Source organism: Triticum dicoccoides, chromosome 3A, assembly GCF_002162155.2.
Source record: "Triticum dicoccoides isolate Atlit2015 ecotype Zavitan chromosome 3A, WEW_v2.0, whole genome shotgun sequence".
NCBI lineage: Eukaryota > Viridiplantae > Streptophyta > Magnoliopsida > Poales > Poaceae > Triticum > Triticum dicoccoides.
In genome coordinates, this window is record NC_041384.1 from 195,746,432 (window position 1) to 195,773,699 (window position 27,268).

A 27,268-nucleotide genomic window follows, 5' to 3' on the forward strand; every position below is an offset into this window, starting at 1 on the left:
CATCATTCCTTGAGCTTGATCGTGAAGACTTTCTGAAGCCTTTCTTCTTGGTGAATTTTTGGAACTTCTTCACAAGCATAGCAAGCTCCTTTCCAATGTCTTCAGGATCATCAGAACTTCTGTCGGATTCTTCTTCAGATGTGGAGACAACTTTTGCCTTCAAGGCACGAGTTCGCCCATAGTTGGGACCGTAGATGTCTCTTTTCTCAGAAAGCTGAAACTCGTGTGTGTTGAGCCTCTCAAGTATGTCAGACAGATCGAGTGTCTTGAAGTCAGGACGTTCTTCAATCATCAGGGCTAGGGTGTCAAACGAGCTGTCAAGTGATCTCAGGAGTGTCTTGACGACTTCATGCTTGGTGATCTCAGTGGCGCCGAGAGCTTGAAGCTCATTTGTGATATCAGTGAGTCGATCAAATGTGAGCTGGACATTCTCATTGTCATTTCTCTTGAAGCAGTTGAAGAGGTTGCGAAGGACGCTGATTCTCTGATCTCTCTAGGTTGAGACGCCTTCATTGACCTTGGAGAGCCAGTCTCATACTAGCTTAGATATTTCCAAAGCACTTACACGGCCATACTGTCCTTTGGTCAGATGACCATAGATGATGTTCTTGGCAGTGGAGTCCAGTTGAACGAACTTCTTGACATCAGCAGCGGTGACACCTTCACCAGCCTTAGGAACGCCATTCTTGACGACATACCATAGGTCGACATCAATGGCTTCAAGATGCATGCGCATCTTATTCTTCCAGTAGGGATATTCAGTTCCATCGAAGACGGGACATGCAGTGGAGACTTTAATTATCCCTGTAGTTGACATAGCTAAAACTCCAGGTGGTTAAACCGAATCACATAAAACAAGGGAGTACCTTGCTCTGATACCAATTGAAAGTGCGTTATATCGACTAGAGGGGGGTGAATAGGCGATTTTTATGAAAGTCTTCAAAACGTGGAAGTTTCGAAGACAAACAATAGAAATAGACCTATTACCATGCAGCGGAAGGTAGACTACACTAGGAAAACCATAGTCAAGTATTCAATAGAGTGAAAGCACAATGACTTAATAGCAGCAATGTAGTAAGGATCAGGTAGGAAGATGTTGTGAAGCCAAACAGAACACGCAGTCACTTAGTGAAGACAAAAGATAGTGCAAACATACAATGACTTCACAAGGAGTAACAGTAAGTAAAGGGAAGGGAAGATGAAACCAGTGACTCATTGAAGACAATGATTTGTTGGACCAGTTCCAGTTGCTGTGACAACTGTACGTCTGGTTGGAGCGGCTAGGTATTTAAACCTTAGGACACACAGTCCCGAACACCCAGTCCTGAACACGCAGCTCAGGACACCCAGTCCTCACCGTATTCCCCTTGAGCTAAGGTCACACAGACCTCGCCCAACCACTCTGGTAAGTCTTCAAGGTAGACTCCCAAACCTTCACAGACTTCGTTCACCGGCGATCCACAATGACTCTTGGATGCTCAGAACGCGACGCCTAACCGGCTAGAGGATTCACAGTCCTCAAGTGTAATAAGTCTTCAGATCACACAGACAGGAAGACTTAAGTGATGCCTAACACTCTTTGGATCTGGGTGGTTAGGGCTTTATCCTCGCAAGGAATTCTCTCTCAAAGGCTTCGAGGTGGGTTGCTCTCAAACGACAAAAGTCGTACTCTAACTCTGAGCAGCCAACCGTTTATGGTTGTAGGTGGTGGGCTATTTATAGCCACTAGGCAACCCGACCTGATTTGTCCGAAATGACCCTGGGTCACTAAGGAACTAACACGTGTTCTAATGGTTATATTTCAAACACACACGACAACTTTACTTGGGATACAAGCAAAGCTGACTTGTCCGACTCTGGACAAGATTCGCTCTCATAGTCTTCACTCGAAGACATAGGTTTTGGTTAAGCATCACTTCAGTCATTCTGACTGGTTCTCTTGGACCCCACTTAACAGTACGGTGGTTCCTATGACTCAACAAAGAAGAAAAAGAACTACGAAAGATCTAAGTCTTCTAGCTCCATAAGCTTCATGCGATGTCTTCTCTTGTCATAGTCTTCAATGTGAATATATTCACATACCACCTTTGACATCAATGTCTTCATACATTTTTAGGGGTCATCTCTGGTAGGAAAATCGAATCAATGAGGGACTTCTACATGTGTTATCCTGCAATTCTCACAAACACATTAGTCCCTCAACTAGGTTTGTCATCAATACTCCAAAACCAACTAGGGGTGAGACTAGATGCACTTACAGAGGGGTTGAATGAATCTGTTCACGGTTGTACGAATAAGCTGCCTGTTGAGCCACTGCGGTCAGAAGAAGCTCGTCGGCCCTCCGCGTCTCCATTGCAGCTGGAGACTCGCCTTCAACGCGGAGAGCCGCCAATCATGTAGCTGCGGCAATCATATTGTCCAGAGGGTTAGAATAATGACCCAGTGGTGTTGGAACATGCTGAGGCGGAGTCAAATTCAAACGAGGCGGGTCTGCAACCCATGGTTGAACCGTCGCTCCGGTCCCGGGTGCATCGACAACCCGGTTTACCACGGGCGGGTCACTGGTTCCTGCCCCAGGTGTGTTGAAAAGGTTCCTAGCCTCAAACTTGTGGGTATACGGGTCTGGTGCCTCCTCCTCATAAAGGCATTTGAAGCGTTTTGATCCAAGGTAAGCCAGAAGGACTCTGCCTGAATCTGTCGTGTCTCAGCGTCCAAAGCAGCTCGTTCCGTTGCCATCCTAGCATTCTCAGCATTGAATTCCTCCTTGGCTTGAACTACCTCATCTCGCAATTTTGAAACATCCAACCTATGTTGTGCTTCATTCTCTGGTGTCACCTCCGCAGCCAATAAGGTCGCCAAAGCCTCCAAGAGCTCAGATAAGACTTGAGCCGGCGGGCGCAGAGCCGCTTGCACCAGCCGTCGCTGCAACCGTTGAACTGGAGATCATAGCCGCAGCAGTCGTCGATCCGAGCACCGGTTGCGTGCCGGCCATGAAGATCGTAACCCTGTTCGGCGTCTCATAGGGGTCCGGAATACTGTCACCATTGGAACCGTCCCCAAGCATGTCGTCCTGCAGTTCATACATTGAATCGGTCTCACCAGTTGAAGACTCACCATCAGAATATATTACCGTCTCTCCCCTGGACACAGATCATTCCTCAAGATCTGCCCCATGGATGAAACCAACAAAGGCATGCTTCGCGGTGGCTTGAACCTTGACAGGTCATGTGCGCTGAGCCGTCTCGACGATGTCGGTGCAGGTGTCCGGCTCAGGCTCTGACTCGCCGATCTTGCCGATGAAGACATGGATTCCGCTGAAGGGGACCCGGTACCTGTACTCGATTGAGTCGGCCTCGGGGCCCCAGCCTGCATCGTCGATGTAGAGCTTGCCCCCGCGGCTTTTAGTTATCCGGTCGATGGCGTATCCCTTGATCCCTGTGAAGTTGCCCTTCAAGAACTCGAAACCACCGTGCGCTGGCCCCACGGTGGGCGCCAACTGTCGTGGACTTAACACGGTAGATGCCCTAGCGAAAGGACTTAGGTGTGGAGCCATAGCAGCTAGGTTAGCTTGAAGGGGTTAAATGGAACAAAGGACACAGAGAGTTTACCCAGGTTCAACCCCTCTCAACGAGGTAAAAGCCTGCTCCTGCTTTAGGTTGTATTGTATGCGTTTCGATTACCAGGGAGCGAATACGCTTGACCTAATTCTCAATGAGTTGTTTCTTGAGTTAACCCGTCACCGGGTCACCCCTTTATATATAGGTTGATGCCCGGCGGCTTACAAAGTCCCGACCGGCTCATACAAAACTTGTCCGGCTCGGTATCTAATTAAGCTTGCCTTACAATACAAGTTAAACATATGGCTACTCACTCCCGTAGGCCTCAAGCCGTCCCCGGGTCTTGGGCCCTCAATAAGCTTGCTCTATGAACTGCCATCTTCATATATTCTTGGGCCTCTTCATCTTAAGCCGCCAGTGGCATGACCCGGCCCCTCCTGAGCGGGTCATAACCAGTAGTTATATCCTCAACAAGTGTGCTTATCGAAAACAAAAAAACACGTGTTTTCTATTTTTTTTCCTTTCGCGAGAGTCACGGTTTTGCTTCTGCGAGAGGCACGGTATGCTTTAGCGAGAGTCACAGTCGTGCTTCTTGGAAACAGAAAAAATGTGTTTTCTAATTATTTTTCTTTCGCGAGAGTCACGGTTTTGCTTCCGGGAGAGGCACGGTTGTGCTTCCGCGAGAGTCACAGCAGTGCCTCTAGGAAACGGAAAAAAGCATTTTATGTTTTTTTCTTTCGTGAGAGTCACGGTTTTTCTTCCGCGAGAGGCACGGTTGTGCTTTCACGAGAGTCACGGCCGTGCCTCCTCGAAAACGAAAAAAATGTGTTTTCTCTTCTTTTCCTTTCGCGAGAGTCACGGTTTTGCTTCCGTGAGAGGCACGGTTGTGATTTCATGAGAGGCATGGGTGTGCCTCTTTCGAAAAGGGAAAAAATCCGTGCTCCCAGTTCGCTTTTTTTGTCCAATTTTTTTGCGTGAAGAAAATTTTCATCAAAACCTATCAACATGGGATCTAGTTTTGAAGATCTCGATGCGAGGAATCCAACAGTGAAAGCGGTTTGAGATTTGGACGCACGATTTGAGAGATAAAATGTTTTGAATAAACGGATCTACGAAAAAAAGGAAAACTCCCAGGTTGCGACAAGTGACGCGTTGCATGTGCGCCACTTGTTGCAGCCTGGGGAGTTGGAGTAATCTTTGCAACAAGTACTCCGTAACTAGTGATTTCGCCATTTATAGCTCTTCCCGCAAACTGGCGCAAACCCCCTTTTCATCTTAGGCTTGGCCCATTTAGCTTTATTTCTTTCTCGATTGCAACATATCGCGCTTCCAGATCGAGCAGTCCGTTTTTTTTCTCACTTGTTTCAGGGATAGCAACTAATTGAGGAGCGTCTGTTCGGAAGCCTCCTCAAAGGTAACTTGGGATGGCCTAAGAGTGTGCTGCTCTCAGCCACCATCACGTGTCACGCTCTGGGCGCTTCCTTTGAATTTTTTTTCTATTTATTTTCATGTGCTTTTGGCTTTTAAAATGGGCTTTTTCGGTTTTTCGGTTTTCAGTGGTCTTTCTTAGCTTTTGAAAAAAAGAAAAAAAATGTGTGAAAAAATGCGTTTTCTTTTTTTCTTCCGCGAAAGGCATGGTTTTTCTTCGACGAGAGGCACGAATTTGCTACCACCAAAGGTCGTCCCTCTCGAAAATAATAATAAAAGTGTTTTCTTTTTTCCTTCCGCGAGAGGCACGCTCGAAAACGGAAAAAATACGCGTTTTCTCCTTTTTCCTTCTGCAAGAGGCACGGTTGTGCCTCTCGTAAGCAGAAAAAAAAATGTTTTTTTGCTTCGCGAGAGCCACGGCCATGCCTCTCGAAAACGGAAAAGACATGATTTCTTTTTTATTTTCACGAGAGGCACGGTATTGCTTCTGCGAGAGGTCCGGATTAGCTTCCATGAGAGACACAGCCGTGCCTCTCGGAAACAGGAAAAAAACATGATTTTTTTTTGCTTCCGCGAGAGGCATGGGTTTACGTCTCATGAGGGCATGGATTTGTTTTCGCGATAGGGACAGTCATGTCTCTTTCATAAAGGGAAAAAGCGTGCTCCTGGTTTGGTTTTCTCGTGAAAAAACAGTTTGTTAAAACTTATCAACATGGGGTCTACTTTTGAAAATGTTGACACGGGGAATCCAATGGTGAAAACGGTTCAAGATTTGAACGCATGCTTTAAGGGATAAAATATTTTGAACAAACGGATCTAAAAAAACTCCCAGGTTACGACAAGTGATGAGCAACCCGAGGAGATGAGAGTGACCTTTACAAGAAGTGCTCCTTAATTAGCGATTTCGTGTTTTAGAAACTTTCTAAAAGGTTCCACCGGGTTTTTTTGAGTAGTTGTCCCTCATGTTTTTCCATGACAATTTTTGCACGATTTTTCTCCTTTTTTATTTTATAAAATTCGTGAACTTTTTTCAAATTTGTGAACTTTTTCCAAATAACAAGCTTTATAAAAATATTTTGTGAACTTTTTCCAAATTCATCAAAAAAAATCATTTTTGCGAACTTTCTTCAAATTACGAATTTTCCAAGTCTTCAATTTTTTTCAAATTCATTAAATTTTCTCACATTAACAAACTTTTCCCCATGTTGCATAAACCTTTTCCAGATTTGTTGAACACTTCCACAAAAAATTGAACTTTTTTCATTTTTGTGATTTTCCTCCTTTTCAGAAAAGTCAACAACCAACTCTTTGTTGTTAATGGTTGACTGGTCAACGATCAATGGTCGCCATTTAACTAAAATGCAGTTGGGACAGCCCATAAGCTTTCACGCATGAGCGTCAGTTAGCTTAGCTGGCGCTCTATAGGAGTTATAAAAATGTGTAATGTATTTTCTCTTTTTTCTGTTTTCTAGCGTACCGTGGAGCATCGCGTGTGTGTGTATTAGAGCTTCTATAGTCGGACCTATCTAATCTAGGCCCCCAAACATTTGCGGATGTGTTCGCGAACAATGATCGATCACCCCTCGTTTAGTTGTCTCCACGGTCGTCACCCTCGTATCCGGCCCTTCAAAATTATGCTACACATGCAACATACTAGTGACTACGTAGATTAACACACTTAGCAACAAAGATATCTTAGTCTTCTCAAAAATTATGCTACACATGCAACATACTAGTGACTACGTAGATTAACATACTAGTGACTAAATGGACATAGTTCATATTAGCAAACAGACATAGTTCATACAACCAAAAGATATCTTAGTCGTGATCGCATAGGACAAGACGTGATTAGTTTCATAAAAGAAGCTAAAGATAAAGTGATACAAACAAGGGCGGAGGATATCACCATTTCCTTGCCAGAACCTTCCTCTTGCGGTCACCGGTGTGGTTGTACCTCTCCGTATAGTCATCGACAGCTGGAGGGACGGAGTCACCGTCGTCACACCCATCAGAGACATCGGAGGAGGAGATGATTTCAGCCACCGCATCCTCCACTGCCTCGAGCTCTGACAGCTTGATAGCGAGCCGGAGCGCCCTTGGCGTTCTTGCGGTGGAGACTCCATGAGTTGGTTTGCGATGTGGTGAGCGAGCAGCGGAGGACAACCACGAGGAGCTGGTTGTCCCGATCAACCCGTGCGGACATGCGAGACTGATATTGATGACTAGTTTGTTAGGTTTTATGTAATATTTGGCTTAGCTTCTTTTAATGTTATGTAAAATAATTTATGCTAGTGGTTGCATCGAATTTGTGTTTACTTTTTTTAACGAGTTAAGTTTAGGGGTTCAGTTAGAAGTTTTAAGAGGAGCAAATATACTCCTCTAGAATGTAATATAATGTTGTACTTCTCAAAATTAAGCAATGATTAAAGATACTCTTAATATCTTCTACTCTTCCTGGACGCCACGTGTAGTTCCTCCAGCCACCTAGCGTCATTGTTGTACATATAGATTATTAGCATCTGCATCAATTAGTGTTGGACATTTTTTTTTCTTTTCTTTTTGCTAGCAACAGCTTCATGCTTTCTGCGACGCTGTTCCGGATAATTGTGTGTGCTAGCACTAGTGCCGGACGTCCTGAAAAACAGTCCTTTTTGCTAGCCACGGTTTCAGGCTTTTCAGGCCATCAATTGGATGATTAGCTTTTGAGAGCAAGTACAATAGAGCTGAGTCAGCGAGCTATAAAGAATAAACTAGTATATTTGTGCTTAGTTGGAGGAAAGAGAAAAGGAGAGAGAAGGCAAGCGGGCTTTTCGTGAAGAAGAGTCAGCTCTAGCACGTGCTCTTAGACACTTTGTGAGAATGAAAGGTGGGTCACATAACAAAAAAGTAGTACACTCTTTTGATCTACTATTGTACATGTTGGATGTAAGATGGGTTGTAGATGACATGGCACTAGCTTATAGCCAGCAGCTGGCTATAAGTAGATTCTGAGAAGACGTAGATCCATTTCTTCGCTTGCCTTGTTGATTAGTACAGGCGAAATACCGAGACCGAGACGGCGGTAGTAGTTTTTTTTCAAACAAGAGTATCGTCCTAGCCTCTGCATCGAAACGATGCATACGGCCAATATTATTAATAAACAAAAGGTTTAACAAAAGTCTCCAAGTCTCGAACAAAGAAATACAAAAAAAGGCTCACGAAGAGCTAAGCAGTAAAAGAAAGGCCACAACCGGCTGGCAAAAGGTAGGAGCACTACATGCCTATCCTATTAGATGACCGTCATCCAAACCGATTGAAAATATTCCGTGCTGCCATCTCTCATCGGGTAGACCCAGTAACCAAACACTCCCTGGCCTCCATCGAGTGAGTAGCGACCACATACGGATCAATGCAGTGGTTCTGAAGATAACCTGCAAAAAATGAATGTTTGTTGTTCTGTTAAAGACCAAATCATTTCTGCAGTTCCAGACTGCCCACAATAAAGCACATACTCCCACATGAATGTGTCTCGCTGTAGCAGTATCTATCCCATCAAGCCACGTCCCAAATAACGTGTTGATAGAAGTCGGTGGAGTAATGTTGAAAGTTATGTGAACCGACCGTCACATAATTTTTGCCAGAGGACAATCGAGAAAGAGGTGTTTGATTGATTCATGTTGGTCACAAAAACTACATCTTGTAGATCATGTCCAATTGCGTTTTACCAAATTATTCTTTATTAAAATAACTTGTTTATGCACAAACCACATAAACACTTTGATTTTCAAAGGTACTTTAACTTTCCAAACATGTTTCGATCTAGGAATCACGCTAGAGTTAATCACATCCAAATACATGGATTTAACCAAGAACTCTCCATTCTTAGTTAGTTTTCAGTATAATTTATCGGGTTGTTGAGACAACTGGATGTCCATCAATCTTCTCACAAGATTGAGCCAGGCTTCCCAACGGTTTCCCACTAGCGCCCTTCAAAATTGAATATTGAGTGGAGTGGATTGAAGTACTGTTGGAACATAAGTGTCTTTAGCTGAACAATGTTATACAAAGAAGGATATTGGAGTGCGAGGGGCGTCTCCCCCAGCCACGTATCGTCCCAGAATCTCGTAGCAGTACTGTTTCCAACGATGAACCTTGTCCTATTAAAAAAGAGTGACTTAACTCTCATTAGTATTTTCCAAAAAGGCGAATCAGTCGGCCTCACTGTCACCTGGGCCAGGGTTCTAGAGTGGGGGTATTTGTTTCGCAAAATTTGAGCCCACGTGGCCTCCGTTTCGACAGAAAGCTTAAACAGCCACTTGCTAAGGAGACATCTGTTCTTCACTTCCAGGTTCTCAATACCTAGACCCCCTTGGTCTTTTGGCCTACAAATGATATCACATTTAGCAAGTCTGTATTTTCGCTTCAGTTCATCACTCTGCCAGAAGAAGTGTGATCGATAAAAGTCTAACCTCTTCTGGACTCCAACCGGTACCTCAAAAAAGGAGAGAAAAAACATGGGCATACTCGTGAGGACCGAATTAATAAGAATTAGTCGTCCTCCGTATGACATCAGATTGCCTTTCCAGCAACTCAATTTCTTCTCAAAATGGTCCTCAATGCACTTCCATTCTCTGTTGGTCAGCTTACGATGGTGAATTGGTATACCTAGATACGTGAAAGGTAAAGCCCCCAATTCACATCCGAACAATTGTTTGTACGCATCTTGGTCATCATTAGCTCTCCCGAAACAGAACAGTTCGCTCTTATGGAAATTAATCTTTAACCCGGTCAATTGTTCGAATAAGCATAACACTAGCTTCATGTTTTGCGCTTTTGCTAAATCGTGCTCCATGAAGATGATAGTATCATCGGCATACTGTAGAATGGATACACCTCCATCAACTAAGTGCGGGACGAGGCCACCTACCTGACCCGCATCCTTAGCCCTTCCTATGAGAATTGTCAACATATCGACCACTATGTTGAAGAGGATAGGTGACATCAGATCTCCTTGCCTCAACCCTTTGTGTGTTTGGAAATAGTGACCTATATCATCATTCACTTTAATCTCAACACTCCCTTTTTGCGTAAAAGAGTCTACCTGGTGTCTTCAGGCCTGATCAAAACCTTTCATACACAAAGCCTGTTGAAGGAAGGCCCATTTGACCTTATCGTATGCTTTCTCAAAGTCCACTTTGAAAACAACTCTGTCCAGTTTTTTCGTGTGGATTTCATGGGGTGTTTCATGCAGGATGACAACCCCTTCTAGGATGCTTCTGTCCGACATGAAAGTGGTTTGGGACGGCTGCACCACAGAGTGCGCAATTTGCGTAAACCTATTAGTCCCAACCTTGGTGAAAATTTTGAAACTGACATTAGGAAGACATATGGGCCGGAACTGCTCAATACGAACGGCCTCTGTTTTCTTAGGGAGTAGAGTTACCGTTCCAAAATTAAGTTGAAACAACTGAAGCTGTCCAGAGAATAGATCATGGAACATCGGAAGCAAATCCCCTTTGATAATATGCCAGCATTATTTATAAAACTCCGCCGGAAAACCATCCGGCCCTGGAGCCTTATTTTTTTCATTTGTAAAATGGCCTCAAACACCTCTTTCTCCGTAAATGGGGCAGTCAAAATCTCATTCTCGTCTGATGCAAGTTGAGGGACATCCTCAACCCTGGACTCATCTAAGGACACAAAGTTATCCTCCGGAGGCCCAGGCAGCTGCTTATAGTAATTGGTGATATGCACTTTCAGATTCTCTTGTCCTAAAATCGTCCCCTCGTCCCGCTCTAGCTGAAATATCCTCTTCTTGTGGTGTTTTCCATTTGCAATCATATGGAAGAACTAAGTGTTATCATCCCCTTGGACGATTTTGCGAACCTTAGCTCGCAACACCCACTTCAATTCCTCCTCCCGAAGAGGTTCTTTCAGTCTCAACTCCGCCTCCACCTTAGTTTCCAGCTCTCCGGTATCTAAGATAGTGGACTCGGCTTTTAAATCTAGGGATCGAAAAAGAAAAAGGAGCCTTTCCTTCTCAGCCTTATAAATCCCATGCGTGTGTTTAGCCCATCCATGAAGGTATCTTCGCAAATGCCTAATCTTATTCTGCCACCTTTCAACAGGAGACCTTCCTCCTGAATTTTTTTCCCATTCTCTAGCAATCAAATCAAGGAACCCTTCTCTATCAAACCACGATAATTCGAAAGAAAAGGTGTCCTTATTTCCCACATGGGTAGGATCTCCAGAGTTAACAAGCAACGGGGTGTGGTCCGAAATTGCGCGTGATAACGCCTGGACTGTTACGAGGGGGAACTTCTGTTCCCATTCAACTGTAGCAAGGACATGGTCCAGCTTCTCAAAAGTCGGATTAGGTAGCGAATTGGCCCAAGTGAATTTCCTACCAGACAGCTCGATCTCTCTAAGATCCAAGCTTTCAATTATATATTGAACATAAACGGCCATCTGCCATCAAAATTCTCATTATTCTTTTCCTCCTTCCTTCGAATAATGTTGAAATCGCCCCCAACGAGGATAGGGAGCTGTTCGCTACCACAGATGCGGACAAGATCGGTCAAAAAATCTGGCTTGAGTTCTGGCTGTGCGGCACCATATACCGCCACCAAAGCCCAATTAAACCCATCGGCCTTTGATTTGACCCGAAACTTAACCACAAACTCTCCCATGACCACACTCCGAACTTCCAACGAGTCACACTTAACCCCGAGTAGAACCCCTCCTTACCTTCCTCTCAGAGGTAGGCAGTGCCAGTCGAAGTCGATACCCCCCGATAACATGCTAAGAAATTGGGGGGTGAAATTATCCCTTCCAGTCTCGGACAGGCCAATAAAATCCGGCTGATATTCAATAGATGCTTCCGCTAGAAACCTTGTTTTAGCCAAGTCTTTAAGACCTCTGCTATTCGAAAAAATTCCTCTCATATTTCATCATGAAATTTTTTAGAGGTACGGATCCTATCACTTCTACGCACAGCCGAAACTGGATAAACCTTCTGTTTCCATTTCCGCTTAGGCTTATTCTGATCCTCCCGCCGGTCCTTAGAAACGGGCTCTGGGGAGGTAACCTCTGGAATATCAACATGGCTCGAGGCCGTAGGGGACCCGACTCCCTCTACTTCCTCTGTCTCAGGAAGTGAAGGGGCAAGATCCGCACAAAAACTATCAAGAGCCCTGACACCCAACGCATCTATCTCAGCATCATTCATGGGTTTAACAGCTGCTATGTTGCGAATCATTTCCAAAGCGCGCTCCGCTTCAAGATCAAGAATATCATTAACTGATTTAGTGATTTCACTACCATTATTACCTAGTGAAACCCCTAATTGATTTGCATTGTGAATAATCTCATCATTGGAAAAATGAAGAATGGAATTTGATGTATTGACTGACATACCAATAGTGACCTCAATGTCACAAAGCTTGGCCGCCCGCATAGCGCACCTTAGCTGCATGTCATCCACATCTGGCTGCTCCTGGAGACGACTACTCACTCGCCGCCCCTGAGAAACAGGATCCGGTATCCCTCCATAAGCAATGACCTCCTCCCACGTAGCCCTGTTTGGGGTAGGGCCTCCTGCCCGCCCCCAACCGAGCTCAACTGAATTGGAGCAACCGAAGAGTCACCAAGAGGCCTCGAAGCCTCCCGCGGCATCAGCCGATGCCCGGATCCCGGGGACGCCACGGGAGCCCCACCAGCCACGGGCGGAACCGTAGCACCTGAGATGTAGTGCAAGCAGGGCCCCTGGCTGCCAACCCCAGGCAACCATCCCACCAGGGTTGTCGTCACCGGTGTCGGTGCCACCAGAGGCGTCAGCGGGTGCATCGCCTGAGGGGTAGAAAGGGGTGCGCAGGCCTCCTGCCCGCATGCCCCTGCGAGGTCCTCCGGTCCCCCGCGGGAACCCATGGCCGCCGATCCTTCCTTGGGCCCCTTCAGCGGAGATGAAGAAGTCGAGGAAGAGGGCCGGGCCATCTGCCCACCTCCTCCCGACACGGCGTCCAAAGCAGGTGCCACCTCCATCGTACACAATGGTGAAGATGGGGCAATGGCGTCCTCCTGTCCACCGACTCAAGCCTGTCCATCTAGCACAAACAAAGACTCACACCGCACAACCATCGGTGGAAGATGTTCAGTCGGATCGTCCAAATTAACTCGATCACTCCAAAGACGAGGAGGCGCGGAGAACGCCCCCAAGGATCCTAGCTGCAGCATGTTGGTCGAAGTAGAAACCGGAGACTTGTCATTACCCGGCTCTCCTGCTTTACATGAAGTGGAAGGCCCTCTAGCCTTGTCAACATTTTTCTGTGCATTATCCTCCTGGTTCCTGGAGTCATCTCCACCCTCAGAAGTATCCATATGTTGTACCTCCTCAAAGTCCTGAAACAAGTTTGGATCCTCATACTCAACATCCAACAAGTACACCATGCCCTCATGAGTCCATCTTACCACATCCGGCAAGAACTCGATGTTAGCCACACTAACAAGCAAACGTGCCACCCCATGAGCGCGTGTGAAGGGCATATCCACCTGTTCCGTCTTGCCAAGCAGGGATCCCAGGCTCCATGTGACCAAGAAATTATCCAGTGGTTCAGATGGCGCCCTCGAGAAACGGACCCAAATCTAATTCAACAGCATACCCTGAGGCTCCTTCTTTTTCCACGCATCAAATTGCAACACAAAACTTGTTCCAGTGACTCTACACATACCAAATTTGAGGATTCTCAACTGATCCTCTTTAGAAGGAAACTCCACTTTGTAAGTCTGATCTGATAACTGAAGGAAATATGCCCTAGAGGCAATAATAAAGTTATTATTTATTTCCTTATAATCATGATAAATGTTTATTATTCATGCTAGAATTGTATTAACCGGAAACATAATACATGTGTGAATACATAGACAAACAAAGTGTCACTAGTATGCCTCTACTTGACTAGCTCGTTAATCAAAGATGGTTATGTTTCCTGACCATAAACAATGAGTTGTTATTTGATTAACGAGGTCACATCATTAGTAGAATGATCTGATTGACATGACCCATTCCATTAGCTTAGCACCCGATCGTTTAGTATGCTGCTATTGCTTTCTTCATGACTTATACATGTTCCTATGACTATGAGATTATGCAACTCCCGTTTGCCGGAGGAACATTTTGGGTGCTACCAAACGTCACAACGTAACTGGGTGATTATAAAGGAGCATTACAGGTGTCTCCAAAGGTAGATGTTGGGTTGGCGTATTTCGAGATTAGGATTTGTCACTCCGATTGTCGGAGAGGTATCTCTGGGCCCTCTCGGTAATACACATCACATAAGCCTTGCAAGCATTACAATTAATATGTTAGTTGTGAGATGATGTATTACGGAACGAGTAAAGAGACTTGCCGGTAACGAGATTGAACTAGGTATTGGATACCGACGATCGAATCTCGTTCAAGTAACATACCGATGACAAAGGGAACAACGTATGTTGTTATGCGGTCTGACCGATAAAGATCTTCGTAGAATATATAGGAGCCAATATGGGCATCCAGGTCCCGCTATTGGTTATTGACCGGAGACGTGTCTCGGTCATGTCTACATTGTTCTCGAACCCGTAGGGTCCGCACGCTTAAGGTTACGATGACAGTTACATTATGAGTTTATGCATTTTGATGTACCGAAGGTTGTTCGGAGTCCCGGATGTGATCACGGACATGACGAGGAGTCTCGAAATGGTCGAGACGTAAAGATTGATATATTGGAAGCCTATGTTTGGACATCGAAAGTGTTCCGGGTGAAATCGGGATTTTACCGGGTTACCGGGAGGTTACCGGAACCCCCCGGGAGCCATATGGGCCTTCATGGGCCTTAGTGGAAAGATGAAAGGGCTGCCCACAAGGGCTGCGCGCCTCCCCCCTTCCCCTAGTCCTATTAGGACTAGGAGAAGGTGGCCGGCCCCCCTCTCTCTCTTTCCCCCCTTGGGGAATCCTAGTTGGAATAGGATTGGGGGGGGGAGTCCTACTCCCAGAAGGAGTAGGACTCCTCCTGCGCCTCTCTCCCTGGCCGGCGCCCCTCTCCCCCCTTGGCTCCTTTATATACTGAGGTAGAGGCACTCTAGAACACACAAGTTGATCCACGTGATCTATTCCTTAGCCGTGTGCGGTGCCCCCTGCCACCATATTCCTCAATAATACTGTAGCGGAGTTTAGGCGAAGCCCTGCTGCTGTAGTACATCAAGATCGTCACCACGCCGTCGTGCTGACGGAACTCTTCCCCGACACTTTGCTGGATCGGAGTCCGGGGATCGTCATCGAGCTGAACGTGTGCTCGAACTCAGAGGTGCCGTAGTTTCGGTGCTTGATCGGTTGGATCGTGAAGACGTACGACTACTTCCTCTACGTCGTGTCAGTGCTTCCGCAGTCGGTCTGCGTTGGGTACGTAGACAACGCGCTCCCCTCTCGTTGCTATGCATCACATGATCTTGCGTGTGCGTAGGAAATTTTTTGAAATTACTACGAAACCCAACAATAACTGCAGCAAAGACCACTAAAAATTACCCAGTGCCAACTCCCGTAACTGCTGAATAATCTGAGCTTCAGTCAGAGGGCCATGAACCACCTTCACCACACCTGGGAAGGAGGTTTCAATCACGGGTGTCACAGGAGCCACATTTGGTGACTCGAAGAACATCAACTCTGAGCAACAGACCCCATAGATGTTAACCGAGGGCTTGGGCCCTAAAAGAAGCGGACACTCAGTCGCCGTATGCTTCAGTTTCCGGCATAAATCACATAACTCAGCAGAGCATTCAGCCATAATGTGTCCCGGTTCACCGCAACGAAAACAGGTCAACTTTTTCTTCTTAACCGCCCACTTGGACGGTTTGTCACCATCGGACTTTTTCATACCTTTGTCAGACGCAGTATCACCATGCTGAATGGGCTCCGGCACCGTCACATCGGCCAAGGCCCGAACAGTCTCCACCGCAACCGTGGGTAATACCGAACCATGAGTAGGCATCTCCTCTAGGCTCGTCTCTGAACCTGTAGCAGCGGGCAGAGGACGCGGAGGAGGAGGGCGCCAGTAGCCGCCACGACCTCCACGGAAGTGGCCCCGGAAACGGTTATTGGGGCCAACCGCTCCCTCCACAAAGTTTCCCGGCGGTTCTTGAAAACCTCTACCACCAGCCCCGCGAACTGTCCAAGCATAGCCGCGCCCACCACCGGTAGACGACGAACCTCAATGAAGGCCTTTTCCGTAGCATTAAAACCATCGTCTCCCCACTGTCCACGAGGAGTATTACGGCTGTCTCCCGCGAAAGCTCCCGTACCGCGGCCACCCGCCCCATGATCAGAACCACCCCGCCCACCGGCCATCTGCCTAGGCCAAGTGTGTTGCGGCGGGGGGGCGCAGCCCTGGGGGCACCGCGGCCCGCGCGTGCGCCGGCGCGGCCGGAGCCGAAGCATGCACCGGAACAGCTGCCGAAGCCCTGGCAGCAGGCACCGCGGCCCGCGCGGGCACCAGCGCGGCCGGACCATGCATCGGAGCAGCTCCAGCAGCCCCCGAGGCCGTCTTCATCACAGGCGCAGTCTTTGCCGGTGGCGGAGCCTTTGCCGCATCACGAACCCGCCGACCGGCAACACCGCGAAATCGCCGGACGGGCCAGGAATCTTCCTCGCACGCCCAACGGCAATAGCAAGGAAGCCTTGTCTCTCGCGGCGGCGAACCCTAGAAAAAGCGCCGCTGCAGAATAGAGGAGACGCTCGTGCATGCGACTGGACTCGATCTGATGCCTCCTCATGCACGTCGGCCTCCTCAGGCAGATCGCAGGGAGCCGGTTTTGCCTGGGCCACAGACCCCACTAATCCAAGCCCACCCGCCAACATCTCTCCCAGGCCCAACGGCCCAAGCGCAGGCACGGCCACGTCGCGGCCCGCCGCTTCCATCCCATCAGAGCCCAGCAACATATTCAAACGTGTGGTCCGCTTCGCTCGGATCACGCACGATCGATCGATCGCCGGCGCCGGCGCCTGCGCCGCCGACGGCCGCCGTTGCTTCTTCCTCTTCACTATCTTCCACGACCCTTCCGTAATGAAATCTGATAAAATCGGTTTTGGAAGACTCACCTTAGGGCCCCTTCCACGGCGATATAGCCGCCGTCCGTCGATGAACCACGCGTCTAACGATTTCGATCTTGTCCTCTGCCCGCAAGCCACTCCTCGCCGGATCGTCGGACGGAATCGCCATGTCCACCAGCAGAGCCACCTCTTCCTCAGGATATCCCACCCGCAGGGCTTGCAAATCGCATCAGATGGGGTGGGGGACGACGTGCCCTCAGGCCCGCCATCCGAATCGCCATCGTCGTCGTCAGAGTCGCCGGTGCCAGCCTCGGCCAGCGCCCAAAACCGGCCGGCGGAGTTAGCAGCGGCGATCCCCGGAGTCAGCCCCGAAGTCGCCCCCCGAGTCGCCATCCCTCCGACGATCTCGCCACCTGAACACGTTTCTGCCTATACGCTTCAGACGGCGGTAGTAGGTTGCCGACCAAATTCTAACCCTGACCTCCAACAACCACGACTCCATTCCTCCAACGTACCAATGCAATTCAATTAGGCTCCACAAATAATCCGCTCTAATTCGTCGACACCTGCTATATCTCGTGGCAAGAATACAGCGACAACGATGGCCAGAAAGAACAAAAGAAGAGGAGAAAAAGATGTGATAGTGCCCTTAAACTAATTCGAACCAGTGGTTTCGATTTCTTTAGTTCCCCGTTGATTACAGATTAGACGAAAATTATGCTCTGATTAATCCGTTGTCGTCTTCAACAGCCGACCGCTGCGCTAAACATGCCGGCCTCACTGCAACTAACCCGGCAGGGCCCGAGAAGCAATCGTCGGCAGATCGAAGATGGATCGGTCTCTCTCCATCCAAATGGCACTTTTTTGGACTTGCAATCCAAGGATGGATTACTTCGGCCTGCTGCAGTTAGTTAGGGTTTCAAAATGCCCCCGGAAAAAAGACAAAGGATATAGGATAGAACTTTATGTTGTATGGTCAGAGCGTACTGCGTAGAGCACACAACACGCCTGGGCACCATTTTGGAACTGCAAAATATTTTTGGGAAGGATCAAAGTTGGCACAAGAAATTCATATGTTCAAATTCGAAACAAAATGTAGAACTTTGGTTGGCTGGTTCCGAACCTAACCATCAAAGCTAGGGATATGAGTTGCCATCTGTCTTTTTCAATCAACTAGTCGGATGATTGAAAATCAACCTTTTGAAAAACAATAAACTCAACTACCTTGGTTTCATATTTCTAACACAAAAGTATTCCCACGTATTGACATATGGTGCTACAAATGGTGGCATACGGACGGACATCGACATTGAAAGGGTATGGTAGATATTTGTCCCATCTCGTCCAATCACACGTCTCCGGCATTGAACAGGCGCAGACATCGGAGACGCGTCGCGGACGGGTCCTCGACCGGTGCGCCGCTTCAATGGCAGAGGCAGTGAGAGGTCGCGTTCGCCCTGAGCCGTCTTCAAACGTTGAGCGGCACGCACTACAGCGGCATGATTGCGGGGAGCTGTCACCGGACGGGCACGTGCGTGGGCGAGGGAGGAGGGGTTTTGGTGGGCCAAGGGTGTCAAAAGTTGACGTGGAATTGGTCCAAACTCCGGTAAAGCACCTCGTGTTTGTCTCCAGTTTGCGAGAGAAATCGCGTCCGGACCATTTTGAATGACTTTTGCTGTCCGGACAGCACGGTCCGGACACATGCGGGAGGTTTGCGGGTTGGCATTGAAGATGCCCTTAGTCCACATATGATACTACAAATATGATGATTTCTTAAAAAGATCATAATACGCTAGGCTTACCACTGGTCAAATTATGATATTGCAGTCCAATAGAAACTTACGAGAGCCGTGGGTTTATGTCTGACTAATTTAGATGCGGCTGTCAAAGAGATGCACCCGCAATGTGTTTATGTCTTGGTCTCGCCCTGGTACCTGGATTGAACTTTGGTTTAAGCACCAACGACAGGCTCCGTCTCTGCTCGGGCGAGTCGCCAAAATCCGGGCGTCCACTACGAGCCATTTTAATACTACTACTGACCAGCCACCGTCCGCTCCTCCGGTACGCCTCGCCGTAGATTGCTCGCCTCACTCTCTCTCGCACACACCTGCGCGTCGTCTCCCTCTCCCTGATCGTCTCGGAAAAAAATACTTTTGTTTAGCGTTTCTGCGTGGCAGACTGGCAGGCAGCGCCCGTTATGCGGCCTCGTGCTCCTCACGATCATGGGGGTTGGATCAACGAGTCGTGTTCGTAAATTTGCCACCTAGGACAAAGTGATGATGTGGCATGTAATAAATGTGGAGAGAGAGCAAAATTGTATATAGAATAATCAACAACCTTTGCACAAACTCTAAGATGAAATAGAGAGCAATCACATTTATTTTCTCATCATCTATTGGATACCTTAGATACAACCCATTGAAGTAGTTGTATGATAGCTTATTGGTTGATGACTGGACATTTTATCAATAAGACTAACATACAACCTGTTGAAGATGCCCTAAACAACGGTTTGACCCCACCCCGTATAGATTGAAGGCGCTGGCTAGGTTATTCTTTCGAGTTCAAGCCGTTGAAAAAAGTTGAGGCATTGGGATGATCCATATAGTGAAGGGCTAGAGGCTAATTAAAGATGAGTTTAGTTTACCCGCAAAAGAAGAGAAGATGATGAGTTTAGTTGACACTAGCCCGGCCCTCGTTTTGCATTTGAATATATGAGTTTTCATTCTGGATTAAGATATTACCATTTTGCGAAAAAAATCTCCAAACTTTTCATATAAGTGTAACAATGGTTGTACACAGATTCTCATTGGTAACAAAAATTACAACTAGGTTCTTAGACCATCTAGCGACGACTTCATGCAGTGGGATGATCTGAAGGCGTCATCGTCATCATCCCTTCTTTATCAAAGCCGTGCAATCTTTGTTGTAATAAACAATCGAAATATTATTGTGTTAAAATCTTAAAGAACCGACGCATAAGAACATTAACCGCCCCTGACGATGAGAAGCATGGATTGGAATAGCCATACTTGCAAACACACCAATGAAAACAAGGGTTAGCCGAATCCAGGCAGGCCCGCTAGAGATGGATGTCAATCGGACCCATGAAGATTCACTGGGGACCAGCACTGACCGGATGATCGCGGAGGGCAAGGAATTCGTCGAATTCTACCGCCGAGAGTTCTTGTGGTCATGGGAGAGCACTGGTGCATATTTTTCATGCTTTGCCTATATGGCTTCACTCACATATTAATTCTTTGCAAACCTCCCAAACGCAACATGACTCATGTTGTAAAGCACTCATCATGCAAATCTTTGAGCGCAACATGGCTCATGATGCAAATCTCCTAAGCACAACATGACCCATGTTGTAAACCTTCGAGCACATCATGACCCATGTTGCATACCTCGTTAGGTGGATCAGACCGAGCGCAAACATAACATGTGTTCCAAACCTTCAAGCGTAACATGGTTACAAGCCTCGTCAGGATCTCACGATGGATCCAACGGCTGGCGCCCCAGTCGATCATTTGAAAACATCAGTCGACCGACCGGTAGGATGAAAAAACAGGTGGTTCTACTTGACCAAAGCCCCACGAAGCCACGTACCAAGACACGCAACCCCGCCGTTACATATACCGCCCGCTGCCCCTCCACGATCGGTCCTCCCCCGTCAGTCTCGTCTCGCCGGCTCGGCCCCTCGCCTTCGCCGGAAAACCTCAGACGGCGCACTGCCGGCGTCGATCGAAATGCAGGGCCACGCTGACAGCGAGAGCGGCCTCGCCACCGCGCCTTCCAGCCCCACACGCTACCTCTGCTCCGGGCGAGACGGTGAGTGTGACGAAGACGGCGGAGGCATCCATTACTTCTTCAGCGCCCCGGCCAGCCCCGTGCACTACATCCTCCGTTCGCCGCCAGCGTCCTCCGCGTCGGTCCACTACGCTCCCTCCACGGATGGAGACTTCTGCACGGCCCCCGGCGACTTCGAGTTCGCCGCGCGCCACCGCGGTATCGACGGCGCCGGCGCCACCACCACCATGAGCTCCGCCGAGGAGCTGTTCCTATCCGGCCGCATCCGCGTAGGTGGCCTCTCCCCCATCCGCCAAGAAACGGATTGCAGGGAGCAGCAGGGGGAGGACGGTGAAGACGAGGGCGGCGTCGAAGGCCGCTCGCCGCGGCCTCGCCGGACCAGGTCGGCTTCGCCGCCCCGGAGCCCGCGGCTCGCCAAGACTGCAGAGCCTGCCGACTTCTTGGCATCAGCGTCGTCGTCATCCTCCTCCTCCTCTTCCTCTGCCAAGACCATGCGGCGGAGGATATCGCTGCGGGACCTCCTCGGCCGCACCTGCAGCGATCCCTCGATGAGGCCGCCGGCCCCTATTACCACCGCCGCCGAGAGGTCAGGATCCTGGCTGCCATCTATCTGGCCGGCGCGGGCCAAGAAAGCTCTGCCCTCCCCGGCGCCGCAGCCTGCTCGCCGGTCAGTTTCGTCGGTCAGGGCAGCACCGGGCGGCGCGGGGCGCGATGAGGCGCCGCGGCGGCGCACAACGTCTCTGCCGTACCGGCAAGGCCTGGTTCTTGGATGCCTCGGCCTAGGAGCCCGGAGCTACGGGCTCGCAAAGTCCATGCACCCCCTCTCCACGCGGTGATCTCGGCACGTCTGGCAAGTGGCGAGGCATAGTTTCAGGGCTTATCTGAAAAATATTTGATGCGCTTTTATCCCCAGTGCAAAATGGAAACAATGTTATGTATACATCGCAAATACAGTATGATTTTGTTCAGCCGGCTCAATCTTTGCTATGTGAGAGTCCTTTTATTTGATTGAAGGATAATTGTTACCCATATCAATTCCTTACTTCATATTGTAAGGAATAAACATCTTTGTCCTGAATTTCATTCTCCACTATTCGTTGTGTTTCGTGTTACTCTCTCCGACCCATATTACTTGTCTTAGATTTATCTATGATACAAATCAGATTGAGTACATTTTTTTCTTACTCCATCCGTCCAAATGTAATGTGCATTTTCCCTATTTGTTATAAAGGCTCTGACAAACAATCCTGCAAACAAAAACAATTACTGGATCAATACTGCAATCTCATGTATGCGGCTTTTAATACTACTACAAGTTTAATGCCATTAATATTATTCACATAAATCATATATTAACAAAGTAAATCACAATTAAAACCTTGTTTTAACGAACTAAAATGCACCTTACATTTTAAATAGAAGGAAGTTACTGAGGTCAGCAACAAAAAGATAGAAGAAGGGAGTTACTACATATCTAAAGCGCGTACCTCTATTTTTTGCGAGTCCCGTTGTCACACACCATCAAGAGAAGTGACAAATGGCGTAATTCAAAATCGTAGGCATCTTCTTTCGAAAACCAAATGGCGATGCTATTTTTTCTCTGTGCATCATGATGGGGACTGTACTTGTTCTCAAAGTTTTAGTGGCATTGAAGCCTTTGGCCTCTTTGGCTTGTGGACGATTTAAGAGGTTTTCTTCTAAATCCCTATTGTCCCTTTCCATAAGTAGTTCCACAAAGAGCTGGTTTTTCCTTCTGTTCTGTCTCTTTGATTTTGTTATTATGTTTCCTAGTGCAATCATGATCCATTGAATCCATGGTTTCAGTACACCTTTTATTGGGGTAGGAGAGTGGCATCATTTTTCAGTTTTACATCACGAGTGGTTACCTTGCTGTCAAGTTGGTGTCGGCAGGGGCTTCTTGATCAATTTTTCTCTCAGTTCAAAGGAATGATTCACATGTAGTCTAGTTAGTGAGTCGCAAGTTCATTTTCTTGGCTTCAGGAGTGAGCCTGCCTGCTGAAGGCGACAGGCTGTTTGGTGGAACGGTGAAAAGTACTCAAGAATGCTACGAATTGCAGGGAAAGGATTGATACTCCCTCTGCAAACAAATATAAGACTTTTTAGATCACCACTTGATTAGATCATAAAATTGGTCTTGTGCTACACTGAACCTGGAGGAAATTTCAACTGATAATCCAACACCAACCAAAAAAGCTCGCTTGAATTCACCACCATCAGTTTTGTGTGGCTTCAGACATTCAGTATAGAGTTCACAAATCATGTTCAACAGGACCTGTTTGATCAACGGATATATTTTCCAGCAAAGCATTCAGCTTGGAAGTAGTCTGGACTATGATTCTATGAAGGATTCATCAGAAATCATCAAGGTGCATTCGGGATCATCACACACCATCTGCAAGATAGTAACATAAACCTTCCAGGGTCCAAATCCATGTGATAGCAACATAAAGCTTTGGTTTACTTTGCTTAGAAGCAGCAAAAGCTATAGGCTCTCCAACTGCAAGGGGCGCACACACACTTGCCCTCATACAGCTACTACATAGATTAGGTTAACATGTCCTGATAAGTGCGCAAAGTTGACCCTAAGTAACAGATTACTGATGCGAGTGAAGTAACATTTGAACAGATCTTAAAGCGGCAAACACATCATCGATGACGAGCATGCTTGATTTTCCAAACATCTTCTGTGTGATGCTGAATTCTACAGGAACAGGTAATTGTACTTGTCGTTCACAAGCTTGCATAGCCCGTTGAATGCCACACCATCTGCAAGATTAACATGGTTGGGAGATCAATGAGGTTCTGAAAAGAGATAGATAATGTTGGATCACAAACAAAGATGTTGACTCAAGAAAAAGAAGGTCTAAGTAGAATTATTTCTGTGTGTCAGAAGTGCAGAATAAAATAATACAAAAGGCAGAAATGCCCTTGTTAATGAAGATGTCTTGGAAAGCTGTCATAAGAAATGCTGCACTGGTGAGCTAAATAAGTAAATAATCCTACTTATTCAGAATGATTGCTCATAAGCTACAATAAATTCTCTTCCCATGATAAATAATGTTTGCTGTCACCTTGACATCAATCCAAATATGATGGTCAAGTAATAAATGAGGCACCATTTCAAGGATGAAGCTAAGTTAATTAGAGCATCTCAAGAAAAATAACTAGGCGGATACTCGTCCTGCCCAATAGATTAAGTCAGTTTTGGCTTTACGGTTTTGGTTGTTCCAGAGAATAAAGGGAAACAGCTTCTAAACTTAGAATTTAGGTAAACACAAGTAGTCACCTGGGTTCCTCCGATGCTCTCAAACAAAATTAGATTTGAACGAGACATGTATTAATATATGTTGACGTAAACAAAGAATAACAAAGCCATGCGGTAAGTAGCAACCGGTTCAGGAACAAAGCTCATTCATAGAGTACTGAAAATGTATGCTTCATATTCATTCACCTTCTCCTCACTGATCTAAGGTGGTAATGGAACATCAATATAGGTACAGCTCCTCTTATGTCTATGGAATTATGTAAAAGAAAACAAAGTTGAATTTTGAAAAATTGAAAGTCAAACCTCATTGCAGCAAGAAGAATTAACCAACAATCACATTAATTGTAGTGAAGTGCAAAGAAAGACACTATAATCCAAAGACACATCAAATCTCACCAAAGTTTTCACCAAAATCAGTGCAAGATTCAGCACGAATGGACAGGCTGCTGTCAGCGATCCCAATAACCTCGATGTAGTGTGGTGGTTCAGGGGCACCAGAAGCACCTCTGATAGTCAACTGATGCCCATCAGTGGACAGCCCGAGAAGAACTCCACCTTCATTGTGTTGGACTTGAACCACTGTGCGCACTCGTCGCCCAAGAAACGTCTTCAGAGTCTCTCCATTGACAAATGGCGAAGGAGCTGAAGTATCCATCTCTGCATGGTGTGGCATCAAACTTATCAACTCAATTCAGCATTGTCATCAGATAGCATGGAGAATAAGTAAATTGACACATCTCATAGTCATTCCATCATGCCAAGCAACCACATGGAAGAAGATTACACATAGTGCCCTGGCAGTGTAGCTAAAGCTGTGGTACTGATAAGATGTAACCATGCTACAGAGTATCAGCCACATAAAACTTTTAGGGATGAGCTACATGCTGATTAACCAAACAGTTTGGCGGCTATCATAAATCATAGCAGAACCACTACGGCCAGTGACAGCATCCACAACTTGTGTTATCAAAATCTGCTCATATATAGCTGACAGAATGACCTCTCTAAATCACATGCTTGTTCATAGCCCTGCATTTCATTGGTTTCCGACGAGGGCCATATGCACATCAGATCCCTACGCTACCGTGGATCGATCTCGCACTTTCTGTAGAAGTAACTCAATCATATCGATCAATTGATAGATGTATTAACAAGGTCATGCCAGAAACAAATCCGGTAAGGAGCGAGAGCTCCGATGGAAGAAAGGAATCACCGCCACCGAATGAGACCACCCACAAAATTGTGTTTCCGGATTCGATTGGTCACGGCAAGCGAGGACCGATTTAAACTGGATGCGACTCGGTCGGATCTATCCAAGCAAGCTGCGCTAGGGGCTTCCATGCCACGGCAGAAGAAATCGATGGGGACACACCGATCCCGTAGACCCGTAGGGAACGTGAGGCAGGAGAAGGAGAGGGGGGTTCGAGATGTCGTACCCGCCTTGGTGAGAGCAGTCGGCGGGTTCGGCGGCGCTGAAGGGTCCGGCGCTTCGGCTTGGCGGCGGCTATGGAAACTGGGAGGTTTGGGAGAGAGAGCGAGGGGGCTGGGCGGGCTCGAGATGAGTACTTGCCAGCGGGAGCCGCGGGCGTGAAATGGGCTGGTTGGATGGCGCCAACGCCGGCCCTGCCAAAGCTGAGCGCGCCAATTTTTGGCGCGCGATTTCGCCGCCGCGGGCTCGGCAGGCTCTGGACGACGTGTGAACACTTTTTTTTTCGTGTATGTATTGTTTTATCTTGCTCATCCACAAAGCCCAACAGCCAACATACAAACCATTCAACCCAAAACTGATTCTTTACATGCTTCTACAATAGTCATGTATTCTGCTTCGGTGCTACATATGGGAGAAACTACTGGCTATAATGTTGACTTCCAGCTCACAGCACAATCATCAATAATGAAAACATAACCTGTAAGGACCTCCTCTCATCTAGATCACTAGAAGCAAAATCTAAATCCATGTAGCCAACAAGTCCCTCGCTAGCCTCGTTGAACTTCTAATAAGCATCGGAAGTGTCACGAACGTACCTAAAAATTTAGTAAACAATCTTCCAGTGTTCTTTACCAGGATTAGACATGTATCTATTGACCAAACTCATCGCGTATGATAAATCAGGACGAGGTCATGCTCGAGCTCAAGGTCATGCATAGCCACAATACAGAAAACTATACGAATAGTTTGCTCCCCCCTCGGATGATCATGACCACCACCATCTTTAAATCATCGTCATCATTTTCTTTGTGTACCTCCTCGGGAAAAGAGTCTTTGAAAAATGTTTCCCACAACATCTTCATCTACACTATGCAACGGGCTAGTACTCAAATTGAGCCCATATATGAAGAAAACCCGAGAAAATGAAAAAATGCATTGGGGCAAATCGTCAAACACCTCACGAGTGGAGAGAGGTGACTATCGCGCTACCGGAGTTGGTGCATCGGCGAGGTTGCTGGAGATAAGATGGGATGGGGAGAGGCATGGGCACAAGGGGAACCAATTCCGGCCTTGCAATCAACCTACGCATTGCTGACGAAGTCTGCGACGGCTCAACTTTGACGGCGGGGTCGATCGACAAGGGGATGCGGGTTGGACACCAAGAATTCGCGCGTAGGTCGCATGTGGGCTCTGCTGCTCCGATGGATGTGTGGACGTGAAATCGAGGCATCGTAGTGGCCGACGAAGGGGTGGAGCTCGAGATGGCAGTGGAAGGCAATGGTGACGAAGCCCACGGTGCTTTCGCTCTTGTGTCAGGGTCGATCTATGAGGGGCATACAAATTGGACATTGAGAGCTCGCGGGTGGGCTCTCGGTTGCCTTCTTTTCCTCTAGTGGATGTTTGTGCGAGAAATCGGGGCATTGAAAAAAGACGTTAGAGGGGTGGTACTCGCGATGTTAGGGGCGGTCGAGAAGGGGAGACGAGTTGGACGATGGGAGCTTGCGCCCAGAGCGCCGGTGGCCTCCCTGCTCCTGCGATGAATGCTTGGGCACAAAACCCGAGGCGTCGCGGTGGTGGGTGGGACTTGGGACGGCGGTGGAGGGTAGCAGAGTTGGTTTCAGTCGCGGTGTTGGCGGATAAGGAGAAGGCGTGGCGAGTCTGGCAGTGGGGTTTTGTCAAAGGTAAGCGGTGTC

At 47.5% G+C, this 27,268-nt stretch overlaps 3 protein-coding genes across 4 annotated transcripts; 1 reads left to right on the top strand and 2 right to left on the bottom strand.

Annotated features, from left to right (window-relative positions):
• Nucleotides 1-8,216: 8,216 nt before the first annotated feature.
• On the bottom strand, nt 8,217-17,494 carry LOC119271476. Its single transcript, XM_037553297.1, has 2 exons — nt 17,095-17,494; nt 8,217-8,398 (listed from the first exon to the last, which is right to left on the bottom strand). The coding sequence occupies exons 1-2, from the start codon at nt 17,437-17,439 to the stop codon at nt 8,249-8,251; spliced, it is 495 nt and encodes a 164-aa protein (XP_037409194.1). The 5' UTR covers nt 17,440-17,494; the 3' UTR covers nt 8,217-8,248.
• Nucleotides 17,495-20,720: 3,226 nt separating this feature from the next.
• Nucleotides 20,721-22,016, top strand: LOC119271477 (trinucleotide repeat-containing gene 18 protein-like). Its single transcript, XM_037553299.1, has one exon. The coding sequence runs from the start codon at nt 20,799-20,801 to the stop codon at nt 21,693-21,695; it is 897 nt and encodes a 298-aa protein (XP_037409196.1). The 5' UTR covers nt 20,721-20,798; the 3' UTR covers nt 21,696-22,016.
• Nucleotides 22,017-23,273: 1,257 nt separating this feature from the next.
• On the bottom strand, nt 23,274-25,737 carry LOC119267835 (replication protein A 14 kDa subunit-like). 2 transcript variants are annotated; one of them, XM_037549272.1, is made up of 3 exons: nt 25,582-25,737; nt 24,542-24,802; nt 23,274-23,646 (listed from the first exon to the last, which is right to left on the bottom strand). In XM_037549272.1, the coding sequence occupies exons 2-3, from the start codon at nt 24,798-24,800 to the stop codon at nt 23,582-23,584; spliced, it is 324 nt and encodes a 107-aa protein (XP_037405169.1). In that variant the 5' UTR covers nt 24,801-24,802; nt 25,582-25,737; the 3' UTR covers nt 23,274-23,581. The 2 variants fall into 2 exon arrangements, with proteins under 2 accessions (XP_037405169.1, XP_037405170.1); XM_037549273.1 differs by having other exon boundaries at nt 25,586-25,732.
• Between the last annotated feature and the right edge of the window lie 1,531 nt (nt 25,738-27,268).

Bases quoted from the DNA above. Each gene is read 5' to 3' on its own strand.
- LOC119267835 (XM_037549272.1), bottom strand. From the start codon at position 24,800: ATGGATACTTCAGCTCCTTCGCCATTTGTCAATGGAGAGACTCTGAAG. The intron at 23,647-24,541 runs GTGAGATTTGAT...TTAATCTTGCAG, and splicing joins TGATTTTGGTGAAAACTTTG to ATGGTGTGGCATTCAACGGG.
- LOC119271476 (XM_037553297.1), bottom strand. From the start codon at position 17,439: ATGGCGACTCGGGGGGCGACTTCGGGGCTGACTCCGGGGATCGCCGCT. The intron at 8,399-17,094 runs GTGAGTCTTCCA...CATTTTTTGCAG, and splicing joins GCCGTGGAAGGGGCCCTAAG to GTTATCTTCAGAACCACTGC.
- LOC119271477 (XM_037553299.1), top strand. From the start codon at position 20,799: ATGCAGGGCCACGCTGACAGCGAGAGCGGCCTCGCCACCGCGCCTTCC.